Source organism: Centruroides vittatus, unplaced genomic scaffold, assembly GCF_030686945.1.
Source record: "Centruroides vittatus isolate TY-2023 unplaced genomic scaffold, ASM3068694v2 contig_392, whole genome shotgun sequence".
NCBI lineage: Eukaryota > Metazoa > Arthropoda > Arachnida > Scorpiones > Buthidae > Centruroides > Centruroides vittatus.
The window spans coordinates 1,239,145-1,252,623 of NW_027122208.1; the positions used below are offsets into that span (position 1 = coordinate 1,239,145).

General features: G+C 30.3%; 1 protein-coding gene across 2 annotated transcripts in view; it reads right to left on the minus strand.

Moving 5' to 3' along the window:
* Positions 1 to 13,479, minus strand: part of Sec23 (transport protein Sec23) — a 36,726-nt gene that overhangs the window by 1,689 nt on the left and 21,558 nt on the right. For both annotated transcript variants that reach the window (XM_067271165.1, XM_067271164.1), the window contains exons 13-19: positions 7,973 to 8,079; positions 7,735 to 7,888; positions 7,489 to 7,640; positions 4,895 to 4,982; positions 4,715 to 4,801; positions 1,145 to 1,300; positions 992 to 1,057 (exon numbers count right to left, since the gene is read on the minus strand). In XM_067271165.1, the coding sequence (XP_067127266.1) occupies positions 992 to 1,057; positions 1,145 to 1,300; positions 4,715 to 4,801; positions 4,895 to 4,982; positions 7,489 to 7,640; positions 7,735 to 7,888; positions 7,973 to 8,079 (810 nt within the window). The remainder of the gene's footprint in view (positions 1 to 991; positions 1,058 to 1,144; positions 1,301 to 4,714; positions 4,802 to 4,894; positions 4,983 to 7,488; positions 7,641 to 7,734; positions 7,889 to 7,972; positions 8,080 to 13,479) is intronic.

Here is a 13,479-nt window from a genome sequence, read left to right on the forward strand (position 1 = left end):
ATTTAATTTTGTGGTTTTAGACACATTTATTTTTGTTAGTTTTAATAAAAATTTTATCAAGTCTTCTACTATTTAAAAATAATTTTGATCTTTACAGTTGAAAAGCATGATATGAGGCATTAACACACATTAAGTTAAAATATTACAGTTTGGAAATCTGCTAGAAAAATAAATAATTAGTGCAACAAAACTTAAATAAACTGATATATTCATAAGTTATCCAAATTTATAATATTCATCTTATACTGAAATATAAGATACAATAATATTCAATATTTACTAATTATAATATTTAATATGTATTTAGTGAATATACCTGTATACTTTAAACTATTTTAAACTAATGTGCTCTAAAATATACTACAGTGGGCTAAATGGCCGAAGTGGTTAAGGAGTCGTCCGACTCTGGGAGACCTTATGAATTTTTCGGAGAATGGTCTGTTCCAGATATGTCGGGTCTCATCCTACACCACCCAGCCACCTCATTGTGGGTCTGGTTGAATCCATGGTGGACCTGAAAAAAATCCTCTTAGTGCCCACAGGGGAGAATATATATATATAAACTATGATTATATTTAAAATCAAAAAATTCTTCCATATCACTATTTTCCCTTCACTATTTTATTGATAATTTTAATTAGATATAATGAAAATCAATTATACATATTAATTATGCAGAAAATAAAAACTAGATACAGATAAAAAAATCCTAGTCTAAAAATAAGCTTTTTTTTTTTAATTTAAAATGTAAACTTGATATAGATTTATGAGTCAATTAGATCTTTAATTTATAGCAGTATACAGTATATTAATAATACTAAAAACAAACAAGAGCAACATTATATCTAATTTTTTAATCAAATATTAAAATATAAATAAATCTGATAAGATAAAATTGACTCATTAAATATGCCTATATATTACATTTTTTTTTCTAATTTAAACTCTGATGAGTAATAAATATTACAAATATAGAAACAAAAGGTCTTACCTGAGCCCAATTATACATATTATTATGAGTAATAGATGGATTTACTTTCGATAACAGAAAACGAGCCTAAAATAACATGATTTGATATTAATACGAGTATCGATAAACAAACAAAAATGAAATTGGAAAAAAAATATAAAAAGGCTAAATTACCTGTGAACCTCCCTGATCGCAATCGATATATCTTGGCATTGGAAAACGGCTTTGTAAGATTTCTTGTGCGTCGCTTACCGGTGCTTGAAGAAGTTGGCGGAAATTTTCGTGTTCGGGAGAATTGTGATATCCCATTTTTCTCCACTGAGCTATATTCTAACGGTGGAAAAATAGTATAAATCAACATTCAATATACTAATTTAAAAAAATTTCAATAGAAAACATCATATATTTATAAAATATTATCATCATTTAGTTTTTTTACATTTTCTGGATAAGTGTTAATTAGTTCTTTGAAAAAGGAATAGTTAACATTAAAAAAATAGGTCTATTATTTATTAGTTTAAAAACACTTAAATTGGTTAATGTAGAGTAATTATTTAACACTTATTGTGCAAATATTATTGAATTATGATAATGTTACTGTTTTAGTAAATATATGAAATTTTTTGAATTAGAGCATCTTTACTACATTGAAACATGGATGCTGTGATAAACATAATTAGTATAATGACTTTCTTGACTTCATAATTTGAATTTCATTCAGTTTATTATTATAAAAAATACATTAATATGTTAATGTAGTATTCTTCAATTCAACTAACTCTTATGAAATTTTACAAACTGTATGATATTTCAAACCTGGCAACTGCACAATTTAATCTCTTAGACATTGACAACAAATAATAAATATTACATCTATAAAGTATTTTCCAACATATTATTTAAAGAATATTAAGTAAATCAGATTATTATTTAATATGTACTGAATTTTCCTTGATTTTTTTTTATTTCATAACATACTATAGGTTGTATATCAGTGAATTCAATTTATTAATAAATAATCAACTTTCTATCATCTTTTTAAAATTTGTTTTTGCTATCAAATGTTTAACTAAACTTCATCAAATGCTCAGATTACAATTAACAAAATAATAATTAAAGTGAAAATAGAAATTTTGGAATAAACTATTTTACTCTATAAAGTATAAAAGAATCATTTTCTAAGTAATTCTGATTAAATAAAATAGAAAGTTGGGGTCTGGTTGATATTAATTCTAAGCTGGAAATGATCTGAATACAATAGGAATTTGATTTATTCTGATCAAGCTGCTTTCTCATCTCCTTTACAATTGTTTTTTGTCTTCAGAAATATCATAATGAATATTATTAAAATTTATGTATATTAAAATACAATTTAACATATGACATTATAAATTAAAATGTGTATAGCATTATTTTGGATAAAAGATAAAAGTTATCTCAATAGTTTTAGTCGGGGTTGTTCAACTGGCAGCCTGCAGGCCACATCTTGCCAAACCTTAATAGATAATTCTTCCGAGACTGCATAATGTTCAAAACACAAAAAACTACTCAAGCACCTTGTAAACATGCAGCCAAATTTATTAGCTTCAAATGTTTTCGGTTATGTTGAACGATCTTTCTCGAGAACAACACTGTGAAATTCGAACACTTAGTATGAAAGCATAAACAAATAGGCTTTTCGAACGTTTTTGAACGGTGTTCGGTTGCAGAATTACGTGCGGATGAAAAGATTAAAATATGAGCGGAAAAATGAAAAATAAAATATGAGCGCAACAATAAAACAAAAAACATAAAACTACAACAGAAATAAAAATAACAATACAACATTGTGAACAGTGTGAGAAAAAATCTGCAAATACTACAGAGGAGTTAAGAGGCATATATAGTAATAGCCTTTGAGTAGTATTAACGAGGAGCGTATTCTGTAGTTTCCGTTTCTTCCGTTCATTGGGGTTTAAATTAAGCTCGAACGCCATGCTGCAGATACTCTAGTACAGTGTTTCCCAAACTTTTGACATCTGTGTACCCTTTGTATAATTTTCTTAATGCCGAGTACCCCTCGTCAAAAAAATTGCATATACTTTAAATCAAAAACCAAAGATAACGAGGATATTCCATTTCTATATGCTGCTGCAATTGAAAAATCGAAAAAGCCAAAATAGAAGACTATGTGGAAAATATTGTTCCTAGATATAGTGATATGAACTTTAGGTCTTATTTTCGTCTTTCTAGAAGCACTGTCAAAGTAAGTCTCTGCTAAGAATTGTTAGTTGTAGTAACTAGCTACAGAAAAATTGGTTTATTCGGCAATTTTAGCTTTTTATTAATACTAAAGCACATAACAAACCTTTCCTGTTAGAAAAATCGCACAAAAGCTAAAAATACACACGCGCACATTGTAACAATTCAATGTGTAGATACTGGAGGTTTTTGTGTGACACTGTTGTCTTGGCCATAAGGTGGAGAAATACACAGAATCACAGCACCCGGCGAAACCGCTAAGAAGTAACGAAGTTTTTTATTATTTTTCTATGTTCGTAATCGAAAAAAAGTAAACTGCTTGTTGCACCAGGAACAGCCGAAGCACGGTGCAGCGTGTACCCCCACTAAACTCTTCCCGTACCCCTGGGGTACGCGTACCACACTTTGGGAAACACTGCTCTGGTAGATTCCAAAAAGTTGACGGAGAGACCGAAAACGTTCAAAGTTAATAAATTTGGCTGCATGTTTACAAGGTGTTTGAGTAGTTTTTTGTGCCTTAATAGATAGTTTGTGTCATTGTTGTTAGTATTCTCCTGTACATTAACTGACAGTCAACTTTTGTTCTCAACAACATAATAATCAAATTTGTGAAATTTTGATTTGAAAATATGTTCAATGTTTGATACTTCTTATTTGTATAATAAATACTTTTTGATATTTTTATGTTAAAAATATACAGAGAAAGGAATAGATTATCAGAAGATTTATTTAAGTCAACACCATGACTTGTCACTACATTATACATAAATGGAAAACAGCAGTCAGTCTGTAAGAAACTAGCATAACGCTCTGTGCTCTCATTAAAATACTGGCTAGCTATACTCTGTTATTTAATTAAAAATTAAAAATGTCTTATTTTTCCAAATATGCATTAAAAGTAACTTCTGTGGCTATGACTTAAGCTCAAAGGTTTCAATTTGCTTCTGAATTAAAAAAAGTTTGACAAATATATTTTTGGTCATAATGAAAAATATCAACATTTTAGAACATTCTGAAAACATCTTTCTCAGAATTAATGTGAATAATTGAGTGGCTGATAATTTAAAAATTTAAAATAAAATTAATTTCTTTTACCACAAAAAACAGCTTTTTGAAAATTTATAATAAATACACAAGAAAATATAATATAATATATTTTTTAAAAAGTAAAATCATTTACAAATAAAATTCAATTCAATTAAATTGTATATAAACTCCACAGTTTACAACTAACTAAAAGTATCACTTTACACATTTATGGGAATCAGAAAAAGCCTTTATACTGGATTAACATTTTCAGAATCTACAATTCCATCTTCAAGATGGATTTAATTCCCAAGATGGATATGTAAAGTCATACTTTTAGTTAAATAATGTAAAATAATAAAATACAAAATTTTATACATTAATAAAAAAAATTATGTATAATTAAAAAAAATTATATAAAACAAGCTAATAAGAACTATGTAATTAAATAAATAACATTTATTTTTGTATACTTACTTCACCATGAAAAATAACAATATGAAAGAATGTATCCATCAATAAAATACGATCAGGTTGTATGCTACTAGTGTCTAGCAAAACAGGCTAAAAGAAAGTAATACATCATACAATTTTTATTTTAAATAAATATATTTATCTTTAAAATATGCTGTTTATTTAAACTATAAATTAACTTACTTCTGGAGGTCCATTAAAAGAATATGCATACAAAATTGGTTGAATCATAATCAGAGATTGTGTTAAATCTTCCCTCATTAAAAGATGTCTAAATTAAATATATATTTCAATTAAAAAATGAAAATATTTATAATTAGTAATTTTACAAAACTTATTTTATTTAAATAAAAATTTACTTTAAAAAATTATGCAAAATTTAAATCTGTTTACAGTAAAAACATAACAAGAACTTAACACAAAATTTGATATTATTTACAACTTGATAATTATTTGTAACCTGATACGCAAGAGCTTGGAGAAGCAAGCTCTTGTGGTTTTGCAGTATGCTATACAGCTGTTTAGTTAAAAATATCTTTATTTTAAAATGTATAATTTCTTTAGTTGCAGACAGTAAAAAATATTTTCATTTTAAAACTTCTTTCAGAACTTCATTATATCCAATGTTTATAGTGGAATACAATTAATGAAATACTTATAAATCAGTTATACTTCTCTCTAATTTTACAAATTGATATAAACTGAAAAATAAAAAAAACTAAAATATCAATCTACAAATGAGACCTTTACTGCTTGATCACACAAATTTCAAACCCAAGTACTTTCAGGCTGACAAGCCCATCACCAGAGGCACAAACATGTTATATGTTCTAAATTTTGTAAAATATCTAATTTTGATTGTTTTAGAATTGAATATTCAAATATTGATATTATCAAATCAAATGTGAATATAAAGTTAAATTATATCATTAGCTACAATTTAAAATTTTATTTACACTAAACTAAAACAAACTTAACTATTTTTAATATACAAATATTAAAAATAGTTAAGTTTGTTCTCTCATTTCTTTTTGTTCAAGTGCAATTATTCACATGTAATCTATAGAAAAAAATTTCAAATTTGTATTATGTGGTCATTTACCAGTTTAGTAAATTTTGATGCCTCTTTCTAAGAACTGTTTTTCTACAGTTTTAAAAATTCTTCTTAAAAGTTATCTTCCAACTGATTTTTTTTCCTTCTAATTTTGCTGTTCTTAGTAATTTGTTTTCACAGGATATGATAAGTGAACTGACTCAAGAACTAGTATAATCAACCATATTAGTCTGTCATACAATAAATATAATATATACATATCAAAAAAATTCATTTTAATTCTATGAAATTAATAAAGTATTTAAGTACAGTAGAGCAGTGTTTCTCAAACTTTTTGGACCGCGACCCCCCTTCTGCACTTAAAATTTCAAAGGACCCCGAAGAATGAGTATGTGTCGAAAAACATCCCGGAGGGAGGGGGTTAGGCTCGTATTTAAATATTTATATTGTTTTTATTATTTATATGTGCAATTTATTAAGTAAAAATTATTTTATATACTTTTTATTTCTATTATTTCTAAACATGAATCCATAGTAAATTTATAAAATATTTGAAAAAAATTGATCTGCATCAATTTTTCAGCGACCCCCCCAAATATTTTTCACGACCCCCTTGGGGGTTGCGACCCCCACTTTGAGAATCACTGCAGTAGAGCATCGATTATCCGAATCAATTGGGGACTGGGGTTGTTCGGAAAATCGATTATGTGCAAAAAATACATTATTAATATAGTATATTAGTATGTACTATATTAATAATGTATATCCCATACATATCCCAATAATAGTATATTAATATATCCCGTGTTGAAATTTTTTTCCGTCGCAAGTCGCTTTGCATCAAATTTTCGTCAATGTTAAGCCTAATGAAAATTTCTATAATAATAATCGTGCTATTGTATCGTTAGAAATTATTTCTTTATTTTGTACAAAATAAATATATTGAAAAATATAAAAACAAAAAAAATGATACTTTAGAAATTAATCTAGTATCAAAAACAGTTCGTTTGGCACGACACACGTCCCGACACGGTCCGAATGGAACGCTTTCGGTTAACCGACGTTTTGGTCGATCGGCGTACGGATAATTGATGCTTTACTGTATTTGTTTAAATGCTTTTGTTCAATCACACATATTTATTTTTGTTTATTAAATCACAAGCGTTAAAAAGCTATTTTAACAACTGTAATGACTATTTTTGTTCAATTTTTATATAACTAATTGTTGACAAATTTTAAATTTTGTTCCAGTTTTTTGTCAAAATAACATACTAATATACATAATAACAATCATAATAAACTAAAATAAACAAACTATACATAATAAGATTTCATCTCTTTTGAATTAAACTTATTTTAAATTATCAAGTATCACTATAAAATTTTCTACATAATCTAATTTTATTAAGGAAAAATTGAATTATTTAAATTTTGCCAACATTATTGTAATTATTTCGCGTTGAATTTTCAACAATTTTAAGTCTAACGAAAATTTTTATGATAATAATCGTGGCTATTGTATCATTAGGAATTATTTCTTTATTTTGTACAAACAAAATGAATATATTGAAAAATATTTAAAGTATAATTTTTTTTGTTTTTAAGTTATTCTAATTTTATTAACAAAATTTACAGTGAAATTAGCCAATATCAACTAGTCTTTCATTAATAAATTTATGAAAAATATAAAAAATAAATATCAAATTTTATGAAATTTTAATACCTGTAATAAGATGTTTCATCAGGACTATTATTAAAGACCTGTAAAAACTGTGATCGTCTGAGATGAAACATAAACTGTGGATAGAGTGAAAAGTTCTCAGAAAATCTGAATGAGTTTGGATCATCTTTATTATAATCACCAAATCTCTGACACTAGATTGAAAAAATTATGTATTTTTATTTCACAAAATAATAAAGTTATTATAAAATTAAATTATAAAATAATGTATTTGACAAAATTACTTACCAATCTAATGAGCATACGATCGAGCCAACGTAATATATCTACTCCGTCTTCAGATTCGGCACGAAAGCATGCTAAACGTGCCATTAAAACGGCACCGGCTTCTTGATCAAAACTAGCAGCTATTTGGTGCAAATTAGCAGTAGCATCTGCCCAGCTATAATAAAATGTATTTGATTTAAATACAATTAAAGGCCTATTCCAAATTTTATTTCAAAATTTTCATTTAAGAATAACTTACTTTCTGGATAATGTTGTAACTCTTACTCTTTTTTGTCCACTTGGATGTTGATACTGTGTTATGAATTGAATACATCCTCTGCCTCCTTGAGGAATTGGTGCATTATGCTAATAATTAAATAAAAATAATTATTAATAATATAAAATTAGAAAAATCAAACAGAATGTTTAAGCAATTTGACATTATTATTATAGATAAACTTAGCACTTAAATGAAACTTTTGCAATCAGAAAATATTCATAATTTATTAAAAGTACTTATAAAGTTGTTCCTACTAATTTTATTAGTTAATTAATAAGTCAATAATTAAAGAAATATTTTCAAATTAATACTTCTAAAAATATTTAACACATTCAATGGGTTGATATTCATGCCAAATACTGTATAGTAGGACAAAGAAATCACTGACATTGGCGTTAAATATGCATTTTTTATTGCAAGTACTTCCGACGAACCTATAGTCGTCGTCGTCAGGCAAATACGGAAATTTAATAAGAACAAACAGAAATATTCTGACGAAAAAACAGAATGCAAATAATTCAAATTAAAACTTTTGACAACACCGTTAAGAACAAGCAACAAATATTCAAATGTGTTCGAAATTGAATGAGCAGTAAGTTACATAATATGCAAAGCGGCACATGCGTGGATCTAGGCACACATTATGAGTGTAACGGAGGATAACGTTAGTTGTTTAACCGCTTATACAGTGTGACCCATATGCTGGGCAGGTTGAGGGTAGGGGTGTTGCATGCATCTAAGGTTGTAGTAAGAAGGGACTCCCATATAAAAACAAGTTTTCGATTTTTGCAGCTCTTGAGCATACTTGTTTGTGACCATAGTGGGTTGTAACCCTGCTCAAGAACCTTTTTTGTAAGTTCTGTATTGTGCCTTCCCTTCACAATATCCTCTTAGTGTTCCACAAGGTGGCTAGCTAGCATTCTTGTTGTGTCCCCAATGTACTTTGTGTTTACTCCCATTGCAAGACTCTCCAGTGGTACAGCATAGACCCCCCCCAACTTCTCAAAAGTAGAGAACTTGTTCTGATCGTTTCAGCATGCTGAAACTAAAGAAACAGTGGCAGAAACTACTTGCTCAACTGCATTTTCTGTTAAGTTGCAGAATGCAAAAGGTTATACCTAAGAGTATTTCTCTTAAGTATAAGGCCTTTTCACCGTGTCTACAAAGGTTTCTTCCGAATGTGGAAAAATCTCTCCTTGCAAAGCTGATTAGGAACAAACCAAAGTACCTTGCAGAGGCAGAACTCAAGCTCTATACAATGCATCTTCAGTTTACACTTTGTGATTCAACTTTACTCTATGAACAGTTGGGTAAAATACAGACCATAGCATCCAGTTCTACCCAGGTTCTACAAAAGAAATTGAACAGCAAGCTCCAGTGGTTAGTACATTTGTTGTGTAAACAGAGCAAGGTAGAGGTGAATATCCCATATTGTAATTACAGTAGAGCGTCGAAAAGTGGAACGTCGGTAATTGAAATGGCCGGAAACTGGAACGATTTTCAGTCGGACTGTGTCGTGATGAATCGAACGTTTTTGATACTAAATTTACTTCTAAAGTATAATTTTCATGTTTTTTATATTCTTCAATATATTTATTTTGTTTGTACAAAATAAAGAAATAATTTTTAACGATACGATAGCCTCGATGATTATTATAAAAATTTTTGTTAGGCTTAAAATCGACGAAAATTCAACACGAAGCGACACGCAACGGAGAAAAATTTAACAGGAAGCGATACGCAACAAAGAAAAATTTGAACATCGGACAGGTTAATATATTTTTTCGTACATAATCGGAAATTGGAAAAAATCACTACTTGGAACGACCCCAGTCCTCAATTGGTTCCAGTTATCGACGCTTTACTGTATATGGATGAAAATGCGCATGCCACAGTGCATAAAATCCTGCAACAGGGACCTAAGTATATTCCACCTACTAACACCAACCTTTCCCAGTTGATTTTGGCCACATTAGTAGCACTCAAATCTTGCCAGGCATCCACTACATATCTGCAAATGGAACTGTCAGTAATCATAAAGCTTACAGCAAAACAACAATCTGGCAAGCCCAATGGTCATGTGGACTACCGGACAGTAATGCACTTTCTCACCAGGGCCAACTTGAGGCTTTTAGTCTCCAACAAAGACAAGAAGTCTGTACTGTGCAGAGAAAATGATTTTCTCCTCAGGGCCAATGAGTTTCTTGTGCAATTGCATTCCTCGATGATGAGTGAAGACCCTACACCAATGATCGTACGGAAAGCAAGGAGAATCATAGCACTACCAGGTGTTTCCTTGAGCCTCTCTCCAATGTTGCATGTCCTAGGTTGTTCTTTGAACCAAAAATGCATAAGACAAACTGGCTATCACATCCTCTTGTAAAAAAAAGATCTCATCCTACTCACTCTTTAGAAAAAGCGCTTGCTAAATTCCTATGCGCATTAATTCCAGATTCTCCCTATGTTACTCCCTTGTCTGTAATTGCTAAATCCACCATCTCTTCAAGCATTGGTGCCTCACAGCCAGACTCCTACACCTTCTACAAACTAAATGTAATATCATTATATTCTTCAGTGCTGTTTGAAGCTGTAATGCTTGCCAATTCTCTGCTTCTAAAAAAAAAGCTTTAATATCCAACAAGTACTTGATATACGTGATGTGCTGACCTTTGTCACTGAGCATAATTATTTCCAATTCAATCAGAAAATGAATTCCACTAATATAGCAGATAAAGGGGGAAATAGGGACTCCCTGCTTTTGTAAATAGATTATGAGAGAAACTGAGTACAGAATGTTCAATTCCCCACTTCCATCCACTACCCGCGGCTGTATTTGCGTTACATTGATGATATCTATAGCTTGGGAAGATAGATGAAACATTTTTTACCTTCATGCAGCAACTCTCAAGTATATATCCTTCCATCAACTTTACTTGGGAGAAAGAAAATGATGCAGCAATAACATTCTTAGATTTGTACATATACAAATCTCCTGAAAGACCACAGTTCTTGGTTCACTACAAATCTAATATGGCACCACATATTAACCCAGCAGAGGCTTTCCAGCCTTCACGATATGTAAATGATGCCATTGCCACCCTCATCAAAAAAGCCTTCTTACTATCATCACCACAAATGCAAGTTAATATTGAATTAGATAACATTAGTTTGGCAGTATGCACTGCTGGTTTTTCACATGCTAAATTCACGCATATGCTTACTATGGTAAAAAAAATTCCTATTTCCAAGCACCATGCTATACAATAAGAAGGAAATTTCTGTGGTCCAAACATCATTGCCATACCTTGGACCCCTTTCTATACAAATTTGCTGTAGATAGTGGGATAGTGCACAAGGTCACAAGGTTACCTTGTCCTGCCACTATCCCACTTCCAGATCTATGCAAGCTCATTTGCAATGATCAGGACAAGTTCTCTACTTTTGACAAGTCGGAGGGTCTATGCTGTACCACTGGAGAGTCTTGCAATGGGAGTAAACACAAAGTACATTGGGGACACAACAAGAATGCTAGCTAGCCACCTTGTGGAACACTAAGAGGATATTGTTAAGGAAAGGCACACTACAGAACTTACAAAAAAGGTTCTTGAGCAGGGTTACAACCCACTATGGTCACAAACAAGTATGCTCAAGAGCTGCAAAAATCGAAAACTTGTTTTTATATGGGAGTCCCTTCTTACAACAACCTTAGATGCATGCAACACCCCTACCCTCATCCTGCCCAGTATATGGATCACGCTGTATAAGCGGTTAAACAACTAACGTTATCCTCCGTTACACTCATAATGTGTGCCTAGATTCACGCATGTGCCGCTTTGCATATTATGTAACTTACTGCTCGTTCAATTTCAAACACATTTGAATATTTGTTGCTTGTTCTTAACGGTGTTGTCAAAAGTTTTAATTTGAATTATTTGCATTCTGTTTCTTTGTCAGAATATTTCTGTTTGTTCTTATCAAATTTCCGTATTCACCTGACGACGACGACTATAGGTTCTTCGAAAGTATGTGCGATGAAACGCATATTTAATGTCGATTTCAGTAATTTTTTCATCCTAGTATTTAATATGTTTTGAAAATTTTCAAATTTAATTATTTCAATAACAATTATACTACAAAATAGACATTTTTGCATCTTAATATGAAAATTATCACCTTTAATTGTCCAGCACAAATGTTTTAACAAAAATAAAAACGTTTTCGATCGTTTTCAACGGTCATCTTCAGTTACAACTCAAATTAAAAAAAAACGATAAAATAGAATTAAATACGAAAATAATAAAATGCGCATGCGCAACTATAAATATATCGCGTATGATGCCTAATATACAGAATAAATGAATAAAATTATGTAAGCAAAAATACGTGGCCGCATCTCTTGTATGTTGTTATTGTTTATCTTTATAAAACGATTTCCATGCGGTTGATAAAGAATCCGCGTCTCTATGATTGATACATCCTGTTTTTTCTTGGGCTTTATATATTTCTAGCTTTTCTAGATGTTTGATTGTATGTCTATTGTTCGTCGGCTTGATGACGGAAGCTTGGTCCCACAATACCTCAATATCTTGTTGCTTGGCGTATGAAGCTAGAACCGTACTGTCCAGATTCTTATTAATCGAGTACTGGTGTTCTTTGATTCTTTGCTCTAAGTGCCGTAAAGTAGCTCCCACATAAACAATATCCAAATTAAATCGTTGGTCCTTTATTGGTATGGAGTAAACCCCTGTTAAAGAGTTCCGATCTTCTCTCTTCTTGTCATTCCTTAACAATTTGTAAACTGTCGGATTACGTCGGTAAACGATACGTATATTATTGGCCCTAGCAATTTCGTTTATCATCTTGTTCAAGAAGGGATAATAATTGATTACCATCTTCTGTTTACCGTTATCTGCGGGAGAGTGATTACTAGATTCAAACCTGTTTTTATGCGCTCTTTTTATCTGCGATTTTTATTTGTGCGATTTTTTTAATGCGAATTTTTAATTTGTGCGGTATAGTTGGCGACTAGTCTCGTGCGATTCGTCATGTCTTACGTTGACTTATTATAGCTAAATAAACTTATTATAGCATAAATGCACATATTATAGTAATATTATTGCATGAATATGCGAAAAATGAAATAATTTACTTTTTAAGTCAACAAAACACCACCTGGACAAAAATATGTAAAACAGACGATAGACCAGACGATGCAGTCAAGTGCTGACATCTTTTGTCAATAAATTCTATTTCGTACGGTTTTGAGTTATTTTCTATGTGAGACTTTTTTTATGCGGTCCCTGTTGACCGCATAAAAAAAATATTTTTTAATTGTGTCGCGAAAACTATTATTTACAGCCATTCATGAAGTTTCGTGAGATTTTTTTTTATGCGTTTTTTTTAATGCGGTCCCTATCCCCCGCATAAAAACAGGTTTGACTGTACTTCGATTCTGGAACGTTGTGATAAGTTTTTCTACTATATTT